At 45.0% G+C, this 23,619-nt stretch overlaps 1 protein-coding gene across 1 annotated transcript in view; it reads left to right on the top strand.

Annotated features, from left to right (window-relative positions):
- Positions 1-23,619, top strand: part of BACE2 (beta-secretase 2) — a 104,397-nt gene that overhangs the window by 48,194 nt on the left and 32,584 nt on the right. The window contains exons 3-6 of the mRNA XM_040232263.1: positions 9,755-9,971; positions 13,477-13,605; positions 17,294-17,428; positions 19,374-19,475. Of these exons, the coding sequence (XP_040088197.1) occupies positions 9,755-9,971; positions 13,477-13,605; positions 17,294-17,428; positions 19,374-19,475 (583 nt within the window). The remainder of the gene's footprint in view (positions 1-9,754; positions 9,972-13,476; positions 13,606-17,293; positions 17,429-19,373; positions 19,476-23,619) is intronic.

Genomic DNA, 23,619 nt, shown 5'->3' with positions numbered 1-23,619 from the left:
GCCCGGGTTCAGGCTTCTAGGAAAAGAGGTCTGCAAACTTCAGCCCTGGCAGCCCCTCTTTATAGTAAGTGCTGTGTACGCTCTGAACCAAAATGCAAATGTAGTAAAACTTATCTTCACATGTAACTAAATGCCCTGACACAATCTGCAGGTACTGGGGGCGAGTAAAAGGACTTAATTCATAGGATGGTGATCAGCACAGCAGTATGTAAACACGTGGGGTAGGAGTCAGGTGAAGCTGGGTGATGCAGGAGGCTGTGAGCATCGCTCTGGCCCTACAGTGCCCAGTGCAGACTGACAAACTGAATTAAAATAGAATCAGACACCCAGAACAGCTTGGTTTACTGATGTCAGTTTTCCAGATCAGTGAAGAATCTTGGTATAGTTTCCCCACAGGATTACCTTCTTCAATCTACACAGTAGCTGCATACCTAGAAAATGCAAAGTATATTACACTGTGTAGAAGATGTTGATCTTGGTGGTGAGGCAATCCTAGCCCTATTTTTTCCACTACAAGATTCTTCCTAGTCCATACATTCTCCCAGTTTCTCCATGCCTACTGGGGTTCTGCCTGCCATAAGACAGAGCAGACATCCTTGGAGTTCAGATACATCTTTAACAGTTTTCCTCCCCAGAGCAATTTTGTTTTCCATCACAGATCTGTAGACATACGATACAATAGAAGAAAATAATAGTACGGCATAGTGAAGACAAATTTGAGTAATGTGTATATTTACCTTTTAGATTGAAATGTGCAAATCTAACACCATGGATGGATATTTTCTTGGTTCCCAGACTTCCTGTGCTACATGAATAAAAATGAGAGGTTTGGACTGACTCCAGAATCTATTCCATGATAAAGTGGCTGAAGGGAGGGGGTTGTTTGGGGCGGAGGATTTGGACAAACCACAGTTTGAGTGGGAAAAGGTAGCCAGGGTCTCGTAAGTCAGCCAGCAGTCAGTAAAAGTCAGAGTGTGCTTGCAACCTAGTTACCCTTTTGCTGGGTTTCCTTGATGACTCAGCAGGTAAAGAATCCCCCTGCAGTTCAGGAGACACAGGAGATGCAGGTTTGATCCCTGGGTCAGGAAGAATCCCTGTAGAAGGGAATGGCAACCTGCTCCGGTGTTCTTGCCTGAAAGGTCCCGTGGACAGAGGAGCCTGGTGGGCTGCAGTCCAAAGGGTTGTCACAAACAGTATCTGACTAACCACACACAGGCAGGCACCCGTTTGCTATGCAGATGCAGATATGGAAGCATTCAAGGGCAAACACTAGTCAACATTACAAATACTGGGTTCAGTGCCATTTAACATGTGCACAATATTTAATCAACAGTGGACAACTGGCTTCTTTCTCATTTGCTTTTGACTTTGTTCATTGCGGGCTTGAACCATAATTCTCTCCGCCTTAGTGGGACGCAGCCTTCTAACTTTCCTATTAGCCAGGCTTGAGTTCAGGTTTCAGGTGGCTCCTGTCTTTCATGCTTAAAGTTGAGCTCCTCTGCCTCCTTTGCACCTGATTTAATGTGAAGACTCCTGGGAATGTTCGTGACTCCCATGATGGCTAGCCCTGCCATCCTGCTAGCCACACAGGAGAATTTGGGGCTCCCTCTTAGCTTTCTGAGCACCTGAGGATCTCATCTAGATATTTCTCCTTTGTGAGCAAACAGAGAACTAGCGGAACCTGCCAACATGCAGGGGAGGCCCCAGACTCCCCTGCTTTGTCAGTGTTGCCCCCACTGGCACCTCCGTTATTCAGACTTCAGCCTGCCTTCTCATTTGCAAGTACTGCTGAAATTTATTTAGTACCTTAAAACATGATCCAGTCTGGCCTTCTAGCCCTGATACTGCCTTTCTTATAAAGAGATCTATTCTCAGGTGGCTCAGTAGTAAAGAATCCTCCCACCAATGCAGGAGACATGGGTTTGATCCTGGGTCAGGGAGAACCCTGGAGAAGGAAATGACTACCCACTCCAGTATTTTTGCCTGGGAAATCCCATGGACAGAGGAGCCTGATGGGCTAGAGTCCATGGGATTGCAAAGAGTTAGACATGACTGAGCAACTGAGCATGCATTCATTCTTCAACTGGGCTTCTTCTTAACTGAATCAAATGTGAAACATCGTATTTTGAGTTTTAGGCAAGTTCTATTCAATCACCTGCATTTGTCACCAATACAAACAAACACACGTGCTTTGCAGGTTAAATACTTGCTTTGATTTATGCTAACGTTTCTCTCCTTTCTTCTATTTTTCCTAAATAGTTCTCACAGGTTTATGTCAACACAGATGCATTATTGTTAAGATATGAACTATGAACATAATTTATATAGTAAATTATGTACAATTAAGTTGCTTGATGCTTTCAGCCCACTTTACAGTTGGCCTAAGCTACACCTTCCACCATGGTATTTGATGGAAGCCGAGAGAATGTTCTACTTCCTCTCTCAATTTTTGACAAAGGTTTCTTTTCTGAGATGTAGCTTGCTGCCTTGTGATGTTTCTGTATTTGCTTGTCCCTCTGATCTCTCTTAGTTATAATAAGGTTTCTGGTTGGGTTTGTCAGCCTCTGATTCAAGTCCCCCAGTCTCTGGATATTCAGGTTTAACGCTTCCTGAAACATGTCCCAGTAATTGGAGATTTGACTTGGGGTTCTTTGACAAGATCTCTTTGATTTATGGAATCAGACATCAGGCTACCATCAGTCATTTGTGCAGCTTTGTCCCATCAGAAGCACTCTTCTCCTGGTGGTGAATGTTCCAATGAATTACTATACAGCAAAAAGGCAATCATGTATTTTTTTAGGTATACTTTTTTAGTCAGTAAAATAGTCTCCATCCAAGTGGCTTGATGAGAGATTCAGTATACTCATCCCCCTGACCTTATAATAATCTATTCAAAAATTAACTATATTTTCATTAAAATGTCTCCCCCTCCTATACTCCATCTGGGTGCAGCTCACAGAATTGCTGCTGCTGCTGCTAAGTCACTTCAGTCATGTCCGACTCTGTGTGACCCCATAGATGGCAGCCCACCAGGCTCCCCCGTCCCTGGGATTCTCCAGGCAAAAACACTGGAGTGGGTTGCCATTTCCTTCTCCAATGCATGAAAGTGAAAAGTGAGAGTGAAGTCGCTCAGTCGTGTCCGACCTTCAGTGACCCCATGGACTGCAGCCTACCAGGCTCCTCCGTCCATGGGATTTTCCAGGCAGGAGTACTGGAGTGGGGTGCCATTGCCTTCTCCCAGCTCACAGAGTAGTTCTGGCCAAAAAACAGTTTCTTGTCTTCAAGTGAAGCTTATGAGTAGAGTGGGGATATTAGAAAATTATGCAGGTTATTTCCTTAAGGAGGCTGACCTGGACCCTTGAGATCTCACACTACATCTTTCCATCTGATGATGACACACATTTTTCTCGATTATTTAGATAATTTCTTAAGTTTGTCCAGGAGGGGTCTTGCCATATTGGGGCCCTGAAGCATTTGCCATTGTTGAGGATGTTGATGACCCTCCAGCGTGAGAAGCCCCTGGGCTGGTGAGTGGTCCCACTGACTCTGACATGGTCACTTCCAGACCTTGGAAGAATAAGACAGGTATCTGGTCACCTGGTCCAAGTCCCTTATCCCTGAGGTAGAGTACAAATTCTGAAATGTGCAGAAGGCCCCTAGGGAAGTCTCAGGCAGAATTTCCCAGGAGACTTAACATTCTCTGGGGGGCTGGTGGTTTGGGGGAGTCAGAGTCGACTGAAGGATTCAACTCTCTTGATCTCTGCCCTCCCACCTCCTCCCTGTATATTCTCTGAAAACAAAATGGATTTCTTTAAATTAATAAAATGTTCTGTGGTTCTTCTCTTCTCGGTTTGATTGATTTCACTTTTCAATCCTGCATTCCCTTCAGACTTGTATCAGAGGCAGAAAGTCTCCTGAATTTGGTTCGAAGTGATTCTGTGGCTGTGGGTGGACTCTTCCCTAGCTACTCACATCCTTGATGAATGGCTGTTTCTACGCACCCAGAATGGATGCTGCAAAAAAGCAGCATGTCTGGGGTTCACTCTCAATATAGTTAATTAATGTCCAAAGCAGCTGAGAGCCAAAGCATTTTAGTGCCAAGAGGTGGGAGGTTAGGACATAAACATGGGGGAATGCGTAGTTTTTAGGTCTAGTGCTGAAACCTACGCGTTAATAACATTCAGAGATGCTTGCAATTCATCTCTGGGGTTTTTGCTCTTTGAGTTCGAGGAGCCCAGGGAATATGAACTAAGAATTACTTTTTTCTCTCATTATCTAGAACTGTGCTTTCTACAAGGGTAGCTACTAGACACAAGTGGCTATTTAAATTTAAATTAATTAATGTTAAATACAGGCTCATTCTTTAGTCAAACTATCCAGATGGTCCCTGACTTAGATGGTTTGAATTAGCTTTCAACTTTACAATGGTGTAAAAACAATACACATTCAGTAGAAACTGTACTTTGAATTTTTAATTTTTAAAAATTCTTTTATTTAGCATTAAAGAAATTGAGACCTATGGACCAGAGTTTCTTAATCTCAGCACTACTGACAGTTTGGGCTGGGTGATTCTTTATTGTTGGGGGGGCTGTCTCGTGCATTTGAGAATGTTTACAGCATTCTGGTTTCTGTTCCATTTGATGCCAGAAGCTTCCCTCTCACACAGCTGTGACAACCAAAAATGATTCCAGACATTGCCAAATGTCACCCGGAAGGAAAAATAGCCTCTAGTTGATAGTCACTGTCATAGAAGCTAAATCCAAGTTCAATCATTGGACAATGCAACATTAAAATCCAAGTTTGTTGACTTTTATCCCACTTTCAATGGACTTGTTCCACCAATTCTATGGAAACTTTTGTACTCATGGTGGTAAGATGGCTGCTGCCCCTCCAGATATCACAGATACATTTCCAGCAGGAAGATAGGAGGCTAACAAATAACAAGAGGCAAGAACATTCCTCCTAAAGTGGCCATCTTTTTACTGAGAAGGAATGCCCTTCCTAGTGACTCTTCCTACATAGCATTGGTCAGAAGTGTCTGCATTTTGAATTTTGCTTCTCCCAAAGCTGGGAGAAGGCAATGGCAACCCACTCCAGTACTCTTGCCTGGAAAATCCCATGGACGGAGGAATCTGGTAGGCTACAGCCCATGGGGTCCCTAGGAGTCGGATACGACTGAGCGACTTCACTTTCACTTTCATGCATTGGAGAAGGAAATAGCAACCCACTCTAATATTCTTGCCTGGAGAATCCCAGGGACAGAGGAGCCTGGTGGGCTGCCATCTATGGGGTGGCACAGAGTCGGACACGACTGAAGCGACTTAGCAGCAGCAGCAGCAAAGCTGGCAGTAAGGGGGCAATCCTGTCTCATGATGTTGGGAAACAGCAGCCACCGTTCCCTATCAGCCCTGTGATCATGAGGGTAAGCAACTGATATATTGACAGCCCTGAGGACCCAGACAGACATTCTGCTTTGTTCACTTTCAATTTAGTAATCAGTAAATTAGAGGAGATATTCAACATTTTGTCATAAGCTAGGCTTTGTGATAGATGAGTTTGCCCAACTGTAGGCTAATGTTCTGAGCACCATTAAGGTAGGCTGGGCTGAGCTAAGATGTTCAGAAGGTTCAGTCCATTAAATGCATTTTCAACCTAATGATAATTTCAACTTACAATAGGTATATCATGATGTAACCCCACTGGGGTTCCGGTGCTTTCCAGCCACCTGTGGCTACTGTATTGGAAGCATAAATAGAGAATACTCTTGTCATTGCAGAAGTTCTATTGAATAGCCTTGGTCCAGAACACAGAAGAACTCCATCTTTTAGAAACCTGGAAGGCTCTTCCCCTCCCTGCACCATTTCAGCCAAGTCTTACCTGAGACTTGCCCCTTTTCCTGGAGGTTGTTGGACTTCACATTGAAACAGTTTTGGATATTCAGAAAGATTATAGGAAACATTTTCTAGGAAAACTTGTATTTTCTAATAGCAGCTCATGGATTGAATAAAGGTAGCAAGTGATTAGATAATTATAATAATAGCAGCTACTTTTGTTGTGTACCTGCTGTGTTCTGGGGTTTTGTTCTAAATAGTTTACAAAGAGACTCACAGACTTAGCAAACAAACTTACGGTTACTGGGAGAAAGGGATAGTTAGGGAATTGGGGAAGGTCATGTACACACTGCTATATTCAAAATGGATAACCAGCAAGGACCTGCTGTATAGTACGGGGAACTCTACTCAGTGTTATGTGCCAGCTTGGATGGGAACGGAGTTTGGGGAGAGAAAGTGTGTGTGTGTGTGTGTGGTAGTTGCTTAGTTGTATCCAATTCTTTGCGACCCCATGGACTTAAGCCCACCAGGTTCCTCTATCTATGGAATACTGCAGGCAAGAATACAGGAGTGGGTTGCCATTCCCTTCTCCAAGGAATCTTCCTGACCCAGGGATCAAACCCAGGTCTCCTGCATTGCAGGCAGATTCTTTACCATTTGAGCCACCAGGGAAGCCCCTGGGGGAAAATGGAGACATATATATGTATGGCTGAATCCCTTTGCTGTTCACCTGAAACTACTGAAACATTGTGAATCAACTCCAATAGAAAATTAAAATTTTAAAGTTTGAAAATAAAATACCTTAAATAATGATAATATATTCATTCAAAAAATAAATGGTTTATAGTATTAACTCTTTTAATCCTTAGAATTAACCCTGTGAAGTGTGGTGCTATATTGTCCCTACTTTTCAGTTGAGGAGACTGAAATATAGAGAAGTTAAATAACTTAGCCTGGAGTCACACACAGCTCCTAAGTGGTTGAAGTTCTATTTGACCCCAGACAGCCTAACTCCAGCTGCCTGCCACATCTTTGTAAGTGGCACCAGAGTATCCAGAATGTTCACCCATGAGGGAGGACGTTCTGTCTAGAAGGGCAGCCTGGTTCATGCTTTTCTCAGTGACCTCAGCAGATTCTAATGAGTTTTCTGTAGGCTCACCAGGCTTCCCTGGTGGCTCAGGTGGTAAAGGACCTGCCTGCAATACAGGAGACCTGAATTCAATCTCTGGGTTGGGAAGATCCCCTGGAGGAGGGCGTGGCAACCCACTCCAGTGTTCTTGCCTGGAGAATCCCAATGGACAGAGGAGCTTGGCGGGCTACAGTCCATGGGGTTGCAAAGAGTCAGACACGACTGAGCGACTAAGCACAACAGACTAAAAATTAAAAAAAAAAAAAACAACTTTTCAAAGAAAGTTATGGCACTATAGACTGTTTGGTGGGGATAACTGATCTTCTAGATGAAGAATTGGTAAATTAGGGCTGGCAGGCTACCTCCAGCCTGCCGCCTGTTTTCCTAAGTAAAGTTTTGTTGGAACATGGCCACAGATGTTTGTTTAATCTGTCACCTGTGGTGGCTTCTTCACTAGCAGAATAGACTAGGTGAAATGGAGATCGTGTGACCCACAAAAGCTGAAACATTTATTTTCTGGCCCTTTATAGAAGAAACTCACCAACCCTGCGGTGGACCATATTCTCGAAGTCTTTCAAAATAACTAGCCTCTTCTGTTAGCAATAGTGCTAATGTTTTAAACTTGAAGAATGACCCTAAATTGTCAGAAAGGACTGACATTTCAGTATTTTCACTGCTTTTCAACCTAATGTGTGCAGCCCCTGCTGTGTGCCAGGCATCATTGAATTGGTGTGGGCACTCAGCCCTGGCACAAAATCACCAGTCCTCAAGTGCCTGCATTTCAGTGGTCTGATGATGTGCTTTCTGTAAGTAATTTCTGATGGGTCCCTTAGCACTTCATGAGCCTGGGGTCCATTCACACTTAGTTTTTTGCCTGTGCTCGCTGTTGTCAGAAGACGTGTGTACACAAAATGTTCACTCAGTGCTGCTCTCTCTTTAAGATTGTGGTGGAGTTGGCTAAAACAGTCAAAAAACATTAAAATTGAACATCCTTTGTATTTCATATCCCGTTATGGAGTTAGAATAAATTAAGTTTCTCTAAAATGGTCTGCCAGACATTTTAAAAATATCTTTTTCCCCCTGATTATAAAAGTTATATATGCAGAAAATATGGAAGGACCTAACCACAAGAATGAGAGTTCCCCCCACAAAACCCCACCACCCAGAGGTAGCCCTATTAGTATCTGAGTGCAATAATTTTTTTGAAGAAGATTCTGCCACATATACAAAGGTTTCTTTTATCTTAATTTTTCTCTATGCCATTGAAAATGTCTTAGTCAACATTATTTTCCAATACTACATAATATTCCATTCATATTTCTCTACCATAATTTACTAAACTGTTTCCTTTTTTACTGGGCATTTAGGTTGTTTCCAGCTGTTGCTACTATAAATAAAACATAATAACTGTCTTTGTTAATGAATCTCTATTTGCATCATGGGTGTTTCCTTAGGGTCAGATTCTCAGAAGTGCAGTTACTGAATTAAACAGACCTAACATGTTTAAAGTTTATAATATGTATGCCCCAAAATTCATATCATCTGTGACTTAACTTCCTCTCTGTCTCCCAACAGTACCATACTAGGTCATATAACCCTACAGCAGAGACTTGTTAACATGGATGAATGTTCAGAGATTGAATGTTAAAGTGAAAACTGTAGACAAACAGGTACATTTACAATGATCTCGCTGGTGGTTGGACACTTCTGTTAGGAGTGTGATTGTTTTCCTAAGGGAAGATGGTTTGAACACAGAGATTTGCTTGGAGATGTCCCTTGGCCTGTAGTCCAACAGCGTTGTCAAGCTCAGCTGGGTGTAAGAATGACCTTACAGGATTGGACACCCCAGGGCCTTGACACCTGCTGCTCTCTCTCTCCAGGACGCCCCCCTGCAGAGAGCCATAGCTTATTGTCTTCCCGCAGGTCTTACATAAATGTCACCTCTCAGAGCAGCCTCTGTGACCACCACGTCTCTCTCCCACCCCTCACCCTGCTCTCCTCCCTGGGTGGCTCTCATCACTCTGCCATTGCTTGGAATTCTAGGTGTGCGTTTGTTTACCGTCTGTCTCTGGAATCCCAAGAGCAGGGCTCCCATCCGCCCTGTCCGTTGTCTGGTCTTGTTCATGTTATTCTGTCTCAGGATCTCTTACCTTTAGGTGTTGTGCGGTTGTCACAGTGACTTGTATCCCAGCTTGTTGTTAAGGTCACCCTTCTGATACGGGGAGAATCAGCTTGGGGACAGATGGATGGCCTTGAGAAGGAACCTGAGATGCCAAGAGGTCATAGGGGCCCTGAGGAGGGCTGGCCCTGGTGTTGGCGGTGTGTGACTTGACTTTTATTCATCGCATTGGCCGTTTGAATGAATCTGAGCCTGCAGCCACTTTGGGCACAAGCTACTGGCCCTCCTTCTGGGGCTGGCGGCCCCTCCCTGTGTCATGGAGGAGCAGTGCAGTGTCCCCCGGAGCCGGAGGGACAGGCGGACCCATGCTTGGTTGTGGCTTTCCAGTTAAGTACAACACCTGACTTAAGGGGGATACGTGGGCTCAGCAAGGAGTTAAACTCGGGTTACGTGTAGACCCCAGCACTCCCTCACAGGTGGCACAGAAAAGGTCATTGCCCAAATGTCAGTGATTATGTTATGGGAAATCATGCCTTGTGAGCATGAGGACTGTTCCTCGGGAAGAATTGCTGATGCACGCCTTCCTCACTTAGAGCAGCTGTCTTGACGGCCGTGTTGTCAGAACAGCGGCAGGTGGACAGAGCACAGGACGCAAGGCCTCTTCTCTTTCTGCAGGTCCAGCACGTACCGCCCCAAGGGTTTTGATGTCACTGTGAAGTACACACAGGGGAGCTGGACCGGCTTCGTTGGGGAGGACGTGGTCACCATCCCCAAAGGCTTCAACAGTTCTTTTCTTGTCAACATCGCCACCATATTTGAGTCAGAGAATTTCTTTCTGCCTGGGATTAGATGGAATGGGATACTTGGACTGGCTTATGCTACCCTGGCCAAGGTAAGAATGATGGGTGGGTCTACGAACATCAAATGATGGAACAGAATTCTGCAACCAGTCACTGGAGGGGTCAGCGGAGGGGTCCAGGCTGTCCAAGACAGTGAGAATCACATGGTTGAAAGACCAGTGTTCACATGATTGATTAGACCTCTAACATTTTTAAAATTTAAGGTAAATGGTGAGATTCTTTGAGCCTTCCCGTAAGATCTTCCCATGGCATGGCTTTTTTCATTTGTCTTTTTCTGTTTATTTTACTTGTATAGTTGACAAATGTTAACAGAATCTGAATGCCTTTGATGATGGTGCTTGTTTAGGAGTTTTTATTAGGGCAGGATTAAGAGAAAATACATTTATTAAATTCATAAAGGGGATGAAGGTTCGATCCCTGGTCAGGCAACTAGGATCCCATACACTGCACAGCATGGCCAAAAAAATTCTTTAAAAAATAATATGGATAAAGAAAGAGCCTCAGGGTGACCGTGGAAACTCCGTAGGAAGAGGTGTCCCGCCAGGCATGGAGCATGACGCTGCTTTCCCCTCACTCTGGAACTGGGGCCCAGACATCTGCAGGCACACCCTGGGGATGCCAGCCAGTGGAAGCAGTGATGCTTCAAGGAGAGACGGTGAAACCTCACCCTAATCAGCATCAGGACCATCACAAAACAGGGAAAGACAGCACAGTTCTCTGTCCTTGGTCCACCCAAAGCAAGCAATGATCACATGTGGGAGGAGGGGGGGTGGGCTGGGAAGGAAAGGATGCCAGGGGCAGGCAGATCCGACAACCCGGTGTGGCCCCAGGGCCCCGAGAGGCCAGGGTAGGTCAGTGTACACGTGAGGAGAGGTCACACTTCCTGGCCTGTAACCAGGCACCCTGGCTTGGCTTCTTCTTGTTCAGACAGGCTTTGAGCCAGCGCTAAGTGTGAAACAAAGAATTGTGGGTGTAGAAAGTCCTGTTTTCTCTCTGGAAGGATGTTTGCTCCAGCTCGAGTTTACTAGCAAGTGATGCAGGCAATGAGGTGGGGGGACACGGGAGCGGAACATAGAGGGCAGGAGGCATTTCCCAACACTGTAGTTTCTTAAGGAGAAAGAACAACCCGTGACCCCTGGACCAAGACCATTACAAGATGTCCTTCCGTGGAGTCTCAGGACCTCCCCAGAAGGCAGACTTCATAGGCTTAGTTATGTGTGGACAAAGGGTTAGAGAGGTTTACCCCTTGCCGAGGACTGTCGGAGCACAGAGCCCTGTCTGAAGAGCCCAGGTGGACATTAGAGCTCAGCACCATAGGGCTTTCCAGGTAGCTCAGCAGTAAAGAATTTGCCTGAAATGCAAGAGATGCAAACTCAGGTTCAATCCCTGAGTTTGGAAAATTCCCTAGAGAAACAACCCACTCCAGTATTCTTGCCTGGAAATCCCACGGACAGAGGAGCCTGGCAGGCTACAGTCTATGGTGTCACAAAGTGTCGGACATAACTTAGCAACTGAACGACAACCATGAGCAAAGTTTAATATGAGTTCCCAGACTTGTAACAACTTCCATTTCTAAATACTTTTCACTGACAATTGACTACATGTTTCTTCTTGTGACTTCAAAAATAAAAGATATATGATTGATTTGATGATTATTTGGGAGGTGGTACCTTAAAGCTAAATTATCTGGAATTAATAATACATGAAACTTCCTCGAGAATAGACTGCTTCAGGTTTGGGGGGATGTCCAAACTCCCCACAAGACCTTGTATCTTTTCATCTATGAGACTCCAGGATGACCAGCAATTGGCTTTGTGTTCCTAGGTTAGGGGACACCAAAGCAGGATTTACCGGAAGTGGAGCATGGCTAGAAACGGCACTGGCAGGGCGGTCTGGGTTGGTGGCCCAAAGACATTTCTGAAATAGATTCCGTGAGCACCCACTGGGGATGTCAGAGTGTGCAGGGGCCCCCAGCTGATGCTATCTGCTCCCCCACCAAAGATCTGGTTATGGCCACCTGCAGCGCCTCAACCTGCTGAATCAGGTTCTCTACTGGTCCTGGGCAACTATGTGCTTTTAAACTTTAAAGGGATCCTAAGTCCTGCTGAAGAATGACTTGGTGCAATAATAATAGATCCTGTCGCATGTACCGGGCACTTTTCCAAGCACTCTGTATGTACTAACCCACTTAAGCCCCAGAAGAGCTCTGGGATGTGACTATGATCCCCATTTTACAGATAAGGAAACAAAGGGACAAGTCACACAGTTTGCAGGCCAGGGGTGGAGTCAGGATTCAATTCCAGGCAGTGTTTACCTGGCTGCTTCTCATGAAGGCAGACATAGGCTGGGTCATCACCAGACCCAACCTGGTTTCTAGAGGGGGCTTTGTCTCCTTCCTTGACCCAAACACAAAGTGTTTAGGCTACAATTACACAGAGGGATTGTGCCAAATTCTGCCAGAGTCCACAGAGGCTGAGAAAGAAGAGATAGGAGGCCAGATACGAAGGAGCTAAATAAATAGGAAGGTTTCTGTCTGATCACACTGCCTCCAGAATTAGAGTTTCAGTTCCTACAGATTATAAATAATCCTTCCCTAGATTTACTATGGATGGCCAGAAGATGCCTGGAGCATCTAAGCTGCTACAATTGTTGAGTTTTCGTCAAGAACAAACCATTCATAGTAACAAACTCTAATCTCTCCCAGTTGTCAAAGCCCAAATGGAGACATGGATCTATGACATTCTCTCCTCACCACCAGCACCTATGATCCCCCACCCCGCCCCACTCCCACAGCTAAGACCTGTTCACAGACCATCCTTCCTTTTCATTTCTAGAGAAATGGGGTGTTCTCTGAAGGCATGGGTACATGTAAGGAGGCACAGAGGATGTTACTGACATACGGCAATGCGGAGTACTGGGCTGTTTAAACTGCAGGACAATAGCATCGTTCCTTTTCTGATCACAACACTAGCGTTATTCCTTTTCCGGTCACCAGAGTTCAGCAGACAGCCGGCAGAGCTAAGCCTCCTCCCAGGGGTCTGGGATGTGAACTGTTCCCTTGGGTCAGGCACCTGTCATTTGCATGTTGGACAACTATGACTGAAAGGGGTAGAAAAAAGAAACTTTTTCTGAAGCTGCAAAGGCAGCTCCTGGAGACCCTGTTCTCTCCTTACTCCAGAATGTCTAAGATTAGACTCCACCACCTACCTAGGTAACCCATTTCTGCATCTTCTCACGCTGATCTCACGAGGTGGTCAGATGATAAATGGGGCAGCCACTTCACAGCTTCAGGAAATACTATCTTATCTTCCCAGCAGAGACACTGCCCCAAAAGGAAAAATACCAAGTCACAGGGAGTTCTGTTGGAGGTTTCCAAGTTAGTGGACTTAATCATGAGCTTGTTTATTTCTTAACCTTGAAAATATTAAATAGAAAGAAATGCCATGTTGTACACCACACCTGGCCCCTGCACAGGGGGACCCCTTGTCTATCCTGGAGTCCTTAATCAGCTGCCTTGTTTCCCTGCCCCTTCTGCAGCCTTCAAGTTCTCTGGAGACCTTCTTTGATTCCCTCGTGGCACAAGCAAAAATCCCCAACATCTTCTCCATGCAGATGTGTGGGGCCGGACTGCCAGTAGCTGGATCTGGTACCAACGGAGGTAGTCTTGTGGGTATCTTTTAGTCTTAAAGGGGGGAAAAAAATCACAAACCAGTGGGGCTGTTTTTCCTGCTTTATTAAGACTCTGATAGAAATATTAGACACATAGAGATACATGGGTGCTGTGAAAGTTTTGATCCTTGTTTTATAGCCTTAAAATGGATAAAATTAGGTAATTTTTAATCTTTCCTAAGCATCCTGCTATCTAATAAAGTGATTTTCATTGCTTCCCAAAATTCCTTTAAAGCTTTTTTTTTTTTTTAATGTTCCTTTGAAAAGTAACTGATTTTTTTTGGGTGTTGGAGGGAGGAGCATATGAGGACCTGTGAAGCAAGGCGGTAGGTCGGCTGTGCTCTGGGGAGTGGGGCCTGGGATTTCATAAATTTGTTGGAGAGACAGGAGCACCTTATGCACAGAAGTACATACACATGCATATGCATACATGTTACACATCTTATACATACATTCTACCCATCTTGAGTTCCGAAGAAGAGCACAGAGAGATAAGAAAGCCTTCCCAAGCGATCAATACAAAGAAAGAGAGGAAAACAGCAGAATGGGAAAGACTAGAGATCTCTTCAAGAAAATCAGAGATACCAAAGGAACATTTCATGCAAAGACGGGCACAAAAAAGGACAAAAAGAGTATGGACCTAACAGAAGCAGAAGATACTAAGAAAAGGTGGCAAGAATACATGGAAGAACTGTACAAAAAGGTCTTAATGAACCAGATAACCATGATGGTGGGATCACTCACCTAGAGCCAGACATCCTGGAGTCTGAAGTCAAGTGAGCCTTAGGAAGCATCACTACAAACAAAGCTAGTGGAGGTGATGGAATTCCAACTGAGCTAGTTCAAATCCTAAAAGATGATGCTGTTAAAGAGCTGCACTCAGTATGCCAGCAAATCTGGAAAACTCAGCAGTGGCCACAGGACTGGAAAAGGTCAGTTTTCATTCCAATCCCAAAGAAAGGCAATGCCAAAGAATGCTCAGACTACCACACAATTGCAGTCATCTCACACGCTAGCAAAGTAATGCTTAAAATTCTCCAAGCCAGACTTCAACAGTACCTGAACCATGAACTTCCAGATGTTCAAGCTGGATTTAGAAAAGGCAGAGGAACCAGAGATCAAATTGCCAACATTCATTGGATCGTCAAAAAAGCAAGAGAGTTCCAGAAAAATATCTACTTCTGTTTTATTAACTACGCCAAAGCCTTTGACTATGTGGATCACAAAAAACTGGAATATTCTTCAAGACATAGGAATATCAGACTACCTTAACTGCCTCCTCTGTATGCAAGTCAAGAAGCAATAGTTAGAACTGGACATGGAACAACAGACTGGTTCCAAATTGGGAAAGGAGTACCTCAAGGCTGTATATTGTCACCTACTTATTTAATATATATGGAGAATACATCATGCGAAATGCCAGACTGGATGAAGCACAAGCTGGAATCAAGATTGCCAGGAGAAATATCAATAACCTCAGATATGCAGATGACACCACCCTTATGGCAGAAAGCGAAGAACTAAAGAGCCTCTTGATGAAAGAGGAGAGTGAAAAAGCTGGCTTAAAACTCAGCATTCAAAAAACTAAGGTCATGGCATCTGGTTCCATCACTTCATGGCAAAGAGATGGGGAAACAATGGGCACAGTTACAGACTTTATTTTCTTGGGCTCCAAAATCACTGCAAATGGTGACTGCAGCCATGAAATTAAAAGGCACTTGCTCCTTGGAAGTAAAGCTATGACCAACCTAGACAGCATATTAAAAAGCAGAGACATTACTTTGCCAACAGAGGTCTGTCTACTCAAAGCTGTGGTTTTCCCAGTAGTCATGTATGGATGTGAGAGTTGGACTATAAAGAAAGCTGAGCACCGAAGAATTGATGCTTTTGAACTGTGGTGTTGGAGAAGACTCTTGAGAGTCCCTTAGACTGCAAGGAGATTCAACCAGTCCATCTAAAGGAAATCAGTCCTGAATATTCATTGGAAGGACTGATGCTGAAGCTGAAACTCCAATACTTTGGCCATCTGATGTGAAGAACTGACTCACTGGAAAAAACCCTGATACTGGGAAAGATTGAAGGCAGGAGGAGAAGGGGACAACAGATGATGAGATGGTTGGATGGCATCACCAACTCGATGGACATGAGTTTGAGCAAGCTCTGGGAGTTGGTGATGGACAGGGAAGCCTGGCGTGCTGCAGTCCATGGGGTCACAAAGAGTCAGATATGACTGAGTGACTGAGCAACTGAACTGAACTGAACTGATACATACTTACACACATGAGCATGCACACAGCACACACACACACGTACATGCACACATATACACACTACACATACATCATATACACATATGCTTGCACACATGCACACACACATGTACACACAAGTATATACACATGGATATGCACATATACACACATACTTGTGCATAAAGTACAAGTATGCATGCATGTACACACTGTATACCATTACACAGAGATGTACATAATACATACTTGCACATGCATACATACATGTACATGCACAGATGTGCACACATACACACATGCACACAGTGAAACAGAATCACACACACAGTGAAACAATCACACACACAGTGAAACAGAATCAATGCTGGGAACATGCCATATCCCAAGTGTCTCCCTGATGGGCCTGCACCCAGATGTCTACAGTGGGAGACGAAGGGGAGAAAGCACATGAAGGGCCCCCAGGGGTTGATGCTGACCCCTTTGCTCTCCACCTGTGAGAAACAGCCTCACACAGGTTTTCATCACTCTGTTGTTTTACCACCTTTTCAGAGGAGAGAGGTGATGTTACACAGATTTCCAAAATGAAGTTTTGATTAGAGAAGCTCTTTTGTTCCTCTTTCCACGCAAATCTGTGGGGCAGGAAGTCATCCTTCATCCTCTGAGGGACTAAATTTTGTCAGTTTGTGTGGTTAACCATTTTATTGCATTTCTTTGCCCACGACTGAGATGGGGTAGGGGAGGATCTCAGTATCAGAAAGCTGGAACTGTATGCATTTCCTCTACATAAGAGAAATTATCAAAGCCTCCTGATTAGAGTGGGACTCTGATTTTCCAACACATGGCCCCAGAATGTTCCTTGTTTAATTTCCAGGCCTATGCATTTGTTTATAACATCCTGTTAAATTGGAAGTACTGATTCCAGTGAAGTTTTGCCTTATAAGAGTATGCTTCTCATCAGAAAAACAAGTATTGTATGTTAACACATATATATGGAATCTAAAAAATAGTATTGATGCACCTATTTGCAGGGAAGGAGTGAAGACACAGATGTAGTGCATGGCCTTGCGGACACAGTGAGGGAAGGAGAGGGTGGAATGAATGGGAAAAGTAGCGTCAACATGTATACACTATCATGTGTAAAACTGATAGCTGGTGGGAAGTTGCTGTATAACACAGGGGGCCCAGCCTGGCCTTCTGTGATGACCTGGAGGGATGGTAGGGTGAGGGGAGGGAGGCTCAAGAGGGAGGTGATATATGTATAATTACGGCAGATTTGCCTCGTTGTACAGCAGAAACCAACACCACATTGGCAAAACAGTTTTCCTCCAGTTAAAAAATAAATTTAAAAAGCAAAAAAGCACGCTTCTCTGTGTAACTTTGTTATATGCCTATATATTTTTTTCTCTTAAATATGTAAACGTTTTCCTTCCCAGGTCCTAGGTGGAATTGAACCAACTTTGTACAAAGGAGACATCTGGTACACCCCTATTAAGGAGGAGTGGTACTATCAGATAGAAATTCTAAAATTGGAAATTGGAGGCCAGAGCCTTAATCTGGATTGCAGAGAGGTATTTCCACTCTTATCTCTTTGTCTGCATGTGCCTGGGCCACTAAATTTGCATATTTAATTCAGCTAGTACCTGAATATGAAATCAGACTGTGCATTACATTGCAAGATAAATCAAAAGCTCATGACAGTAAAAGTTACAGGGCCTTGTTGTAGATAATTTTATATCAATGACCCTCCCTCTAATTGCTTCCCTTCAATTCCTCTTGAAAAAGAGGAATTACATAAAGTGATGAGTGAAAAAAGTTATATAGAACCACATCATCCTTGCTTGATGGTCCCTGCACTCTGTTCAAGAGAGTAAAGTAAGCAAGGTTTTTATCAGAGTAAATGGGGACTAAAAATAAGCAAAATAAAACCAGAAATACATCATCAGCTTTATCCTCCATCCACATCTAATCCCCCATTTCCCCCCCAGTACACAGTTCTCACTCGAAGAAACATTATGATCTAAAGATGTGGGTGGCTGATGGTGCTAAGAGGAGACAGAGCTGGGAAACCGCATCTCTCGTTAACCTCGTTCACACCTCTCACTGCATTTTGGCTTATTTGTGGCACATAATGCCATGATTGTGATGATCTCCAACATTTTCAGAATTGTTTTTAAAAACCACCAGCATTTCATCAGCATTGATTGTATTCGTGCCTGTCATCACTGCCTTTCACTTTAACCATCACATTGTACCGTGAGTTCTCATATAGAGATGCCTCTGCAGAAACAATCAAAGCTTGATAAAGGGATGGTCCAGTCCCCTGGGATGGTGTTTCTTTCCTAAGTCTACAAATCTGTTTATTGTCAAAAAGACATTTATTTGCCACTGAAGAGTCCAATGGTAGAATCAGATGGGCTGGCCTAAAATAAAGTACAAACTCCGTATGTGTGTATGTGTGTACTGGAGAGTATAAGCGCCTTTGGAGGTCTGATTCTCATATTCTTCATTCTCTCCTGCCCCCCTTCCCAATCTGCCACTCTTGCCACAACAGAGAAAACAATAAAAGTGCTATCGTCCTACTCCAACATTTCAGTGTACAAGCTTTTCTTACACACACAGGCATGATAATTTTGTGAACAAACAAGACTGTATTTAAATTAGAGTTTTTCTAAACTGAAATTAGTTTTACACTTGAAAACAATATGAATCAGTTGCTGTATTTCGATTTCTCACAATTCTTCACTCCTCCCACCTGCTACCTAAACAAATCCTTGCTTCCTTTTGACCTGATTGGTGTATTTGGTCATATGACTCAGGGATTTGCCATAGAAACGGGAGGATTGAGTTTCCCATGGCTCCCTCCATCCCCTGGCAGCCTTGCTCATCCAGTTATGTCCCTAGAGGCTGGGTGTCTTCTTTGGTCTTGGCCCACTGACCTCCACCTTTTCGCTCAGCCACATAAAGAATGAGGGGGAGCAGGGCTGGCAGTGTCTCTGTGTTGTAAGATTCTCTTATTGAATGTGGCTTTGGTTCCATTCTAAATGAAATACGGGGTATCTGTTGAAAAACCGTCCTTCCTCCTCTTTCTCTGCTAATGAAGTAATACAGAGTTGGTTTTGCATGATTTACATAAATAACATTTTTAGTGTTTCATTTCAACCTCTAAAGACAAATGGGTCTTCCCTCTTCGGCAGAGGCGGGGTTGGGGGTGGGTGGGGAGGGTGGTGGTCCTTTATGGAATCCAGCCACTGCTGAATAAGAGGAAAGTCCTGAATTAAGCTGTTGATTTTGGTGATATCACTGCCCTTTTCTGGCCTCAGTTTCTTTATCTGTAGTGAAACACTGGGTGAGGAAGTTCTTGGTTCCCAAGCTCTGAGAATATGAAATGAAGTGTAGCCACCAAGGAGGTACCATGGCTACTGAATGCGTGTATCACAGAAGCTGGGTGATGGCAGGCTGGACCGTGCATTGATGTGGGTGCTGGTTGCTCACGTACCTTCTCCCCTTTTCTAGTACAATGCAGACAAGGCCATCGTGGACAGTGGCACCACGCTGCTGCGCTTGCCCCAGAAGGTGTTTGACGCCGTGGTGGAGGCTGTGGCCCGCACGTCTCTGGTGAGTCCCCAGAATGTTCGATGAGTCTTGGAGGTCACACCAGGTCAGGACCACATACTGGGGAGTACCACCGTGTATTCTAACAGTTCCAATCCAAGGGTTTGGAGGGTTGTTTTAATGATTGTTTCTTAAGTTCACAATCTTATTCTTGGATGGTGGTGGTGTTTAGTCGCTAAGTCATGTCCAGCTCTTGCAACCCCATAGCCCGCCAGGCTCCTCTGTCCATGGGATTTCCCAGGCAAGAATACTAGAGTGGGTTGCCATTTCCTTCTCCAGGGGATCTTCCCAACCCAGGGATCAAACCCCCATCTCCTGCATTGCAGGCGGATTCTTTACCACTGCGCCACCAGGGATTCCCACTTTATTCTTTGATATTAACCAGCAAATAATTCCTTCACTTTAATCTCAGAGGTCTTGGATCTAAAGATGCAATGCTTTTCAGTATTTCAAATAATAATGTAGTTGCTATGGTACTTTTTTAAACTACGGAAAAATAAACCACTTGGCAACACATTAAATAGTAAACCAAGAATGTGTTTGTAGCTTTTTAAACAAACCAAAAATTATGCTCCTTTTTTGGCCTTCATCCAAGCTATGCTGGGATTTTTAACTCCTACTTCTGTAACAAAGTATGATTCACAGAAGACAAAGGTCAATCCACCAATATAGTAATTATTTTATGGCCACGCTTTGAAATACCATTAAAATCCTGGTAAAGAGCAACATGCCTTGAGGGCCTGGTTAACAGTCATCCCAGTGTGACCCCAACTGTTAGTTAGTTCAAGCACTAGGATGGACCATGAAGCATTGATTGCAAGGATCACAGCCTTGGGGGGCAGATGGACTTGAATTTAATCTAGTTTCTGCCACTTATTAGCTGAGTGCCTTGTGGGGCAGGGGGTACTTTTGTGCCCCCTGAGAGCCTCTGTGTTCTTATCATGGCTTGTTGTGAGGGTTTAGGGTAACACAATGGGTGTTTAGTCAAGAAGTACTTCTATTTAATGTCTAAACCATGGTGCTACTGCTATTTGTTTGAATGCAAGATAAATATTTCTCTCAGCTTCTTGAGTGTCTTCATAAGCATCTGTCCACTCAGGGCCACTCTTACAAGGTCACCAAAAAAAGTCTTTCTCCTGGTTCTGACTCCAGTGGGGCTGACAGTCCCACGGCTCCACTAGGTTGTGGCCAAACCCAGAGCTGGATGGATGGAAGAGGCACAGCGGTTACTTTGTCACAGGTGATGTAGCAGGAACAGAGAAGAAAGAGCAGGCTTTTGGTTGTCCTGGACCAAAACTTCAAAAGTCTGAATAAAAGTGCTATGGGAAATGCAGCAGGCAAATCAAAAGAACGCAGAGGGGAAACCAGAAGAAACAACACCGAGGTCCTTTGTGAACTGGGAGGTCAAGAGTACAGTGGACAAAAAAGCCAGAGCAAAGCTCTGTCTTGTCTAATATCTGCTGAATCAGAAAAAAAGTGGCAGGCAATGATTTTAGTGCCTTAAATTTAGGAAACTGGCTGAAAACCAGACCATGCTGGAAATACAGAACAATATGCTGCTTCAGAGTAAAAAATGTCCTCAGTGAAATTAACATGCGTATCCTCAAATTTAATATTCTGAGCTGTAAGGGTTTTACCCTCCATCCCAAGGACACACTGGCAGTACCAGCATGTGACTCCAGCAAGCCCATGACCAGCCTGGGCCTCTGCAGATTTCGTGACTTCAGCCAGAACCAGCGGGGCTGTGGCGGAGGGGCGCTAGCATGCCTGAGGTCAGCACAGCATGTGTTCAGCAGTGCCTGACTTTGTAAGAAAAGCACGAGGTGGAAGGAACGAGATTACGAAATGTGTTTGCCTAATCTAAAATTATCCTCTGGTTTCAGTGCCTGCATCAGGAAGGAGAGGCCCCGGAGGATGTTTGTCTTCAGCAGGGAAAGCTCAACAAGGGGGGATGCTCTCTGTCTCACGTGCATGGATTGGAGATGTGCCTGAGCTTTCTCTCTGCTGGGTTCATCTTAGCTGGCTCTCTTCACTTGGGTTTTCTTTCTTAGTTAAGCAAAGGGCTGGCTTCAGAGAGGTAAATACCATACAGATGCCAGGCCCTGTCTCTGGGCCTGGATTGTTTAGATGGGATTTTAGAAATGAATAGTTTGTAGGTCTGTAGTTCTTTTTAATTACTGAAGTATAGTTAATTCGCAATGTTGTTTCAAGTGCACAGCAAAGTAATTCAGATATACATAGATATAGATATGTAGAGATAGATCCTTTTTCAGACTCTAGAGCCCCTTGGACAACAAGGAGACCAAACCAGTCAATCCTAAAGGAAAGAAATCAACTCTGAATATTCATTGGAAGGACTGATGCTTGAAGCTGAAGCTCCAATACTTTGGCCACTTTATGAGAAGAACTGACTCACTAGAAAAGAGCCAGATGGTGGAAAAGATTGAGAGCAGGAGGAGAGGGGGCTCGACAGAGGATGAGATGGTTCGATGGCATCACTGACTCAATGGACATGAGTTTAAGCAAACTCTGGGAGATAATGAAGGATAGGGAAGCCTGGCATACTGCAGTCCATGGGGTCTCGAAAAATCAAATGTGACTTAGTGACTAAACAACAATATAGGTTATTACAAGATATTGAATACAGTTCCCAGTGCTATATGTTAATCTGTTTTTTAAATGAGCCTGGTAGGGAGTTTTGTGTTTGATGGGGACCTGGGCTCCCCACCTGTTCAGCTGTGACGCCCTTTTTAGCTCAAGCCCAGTGCTTCTCCATCTGCAGAATCCAGCAGCAGGATGATACCTTCTGTAAACTGACTTCTGACTTTCAACTCTCTGATCTGAGTGTCCAGACTTTCCCCCAGGAAACAAGGCTTGGCCCCCCGGAAGCTTTCCAGACTCACAGGCACCACTTTGGAGGCAGACGGTCCCCTACCCGCTCCTGCACTCTGCCCCTTAGGCAGATTACTTGGCCCCTCTGAGCCTCATTCTTCATCTGGGGATTGGAGCACTTTGCCCCCCATGCAGGCCCTACCACCCTCCACTCTTGGTGAAACCCAGCAAGGTGACCGCGCCTCCGCCTCTCAACTCATCCAGCAGAGAGTTCTTCCCTGTGATACATATTTCAAACCGACTTCACTTTTATAAAATGCACAAATATTGGGTTGGCCAAAAAATTAGAACTTTTTGGCCAACCCAACACATTAAGGCATTAGAGACTTTGCAGATCAGCACTGCAGTGAGTGAAGAGACCACAGGCCCTTCCTCCTGGTTGTCTGCCCTGAGGAGGCGGCTCCTGCCCTGCATGGTCCTGAACAGGCAGCTCTCACCATGTGTTCATCCGGGGACACCGTGTTTTTCTCAGTTGCTGTCCTTCTTGCTTACCTGCTTACCTGCCTTATCTGTTCTCTCTGCTTCCACAACACCCTCCTCTTGGAACTTCCTCCCCACCCTGTGCCCTGCTTCATGGGGGTCTCCTATGCTGGCCCGTTTCTCAGGGTGGGTCCTGCACCCCCTCCCTTCTCTCTGTACCCTCTCCTAAGTGATCCCATCCATGGCCACACCATCACTTCCCACCCATTGGTCACTGACTTTCAAATGCTTCTGTCTAGTGCAGGATGACTCCCTGGAGAGAAGATTCAAAGAAGGGACCTACACAAATCTTGCTAGAATGCCTCAATCACATCTCATGCGCTCAGATCCCTGATAACTGATCTCTGATAAACGCCCGATGGTGCCCATGGGTCCCTCCCAGCTGCAACTCCTGCCCCTTCCTGTCCTTAGTACCACCCTCCATAGCCTCATGATGTCCCGTGGGACAGGTTCCGTGCTCTCCCCGCCCTGACACTCACCTACTGCTCAACTTAGCTCATGTACTTCTTCCTCCGGAACCTTGACAGACACCTCTTCCTTCCAATCAGCCTCTTCTAGCTCCACCTCTCATCCTCTTCACATCCCCTGTCCTGTGCGCTCCTAGCTCCACCCCTGTGCCGTGCCCTCCCAGCTCCACCCCCGTCCCGTGCCCTCCCAGCTCCACCCCCGTCCCGTGCCCTCCCAGCTCCACCCCCGTCCCGTGCCCTCCCAGCTCCACCCCTGTCCCGTGCCCTCCCAGCTCCACCCCTGTCCCCTGCCCTCCCAGCTCCACCCC

The sequence above is a fragment of the Oryx dammah genome, unplaced genomic scaffold (genome assembly GCF_014754425.2).
Source record: "Oryx dammah isolate SB20612 unplaced genomic scaffold, SCBI_Odam_1.1 HiC_scaffold_2, whole genome shotgun sequence".
In the NCBI taxonomy this organism is placed as follows: Eukaryota; Metazoa; Chordata; class Mammalia; order Artiodactyla; family Bovidae; genus Oryx; species Oryx dammah.
The sequence above is the reverse complement of the archived record's forward strand: the minus strand, read 5'-3'. Positions and strand labels throughout refer to the sequence as shown.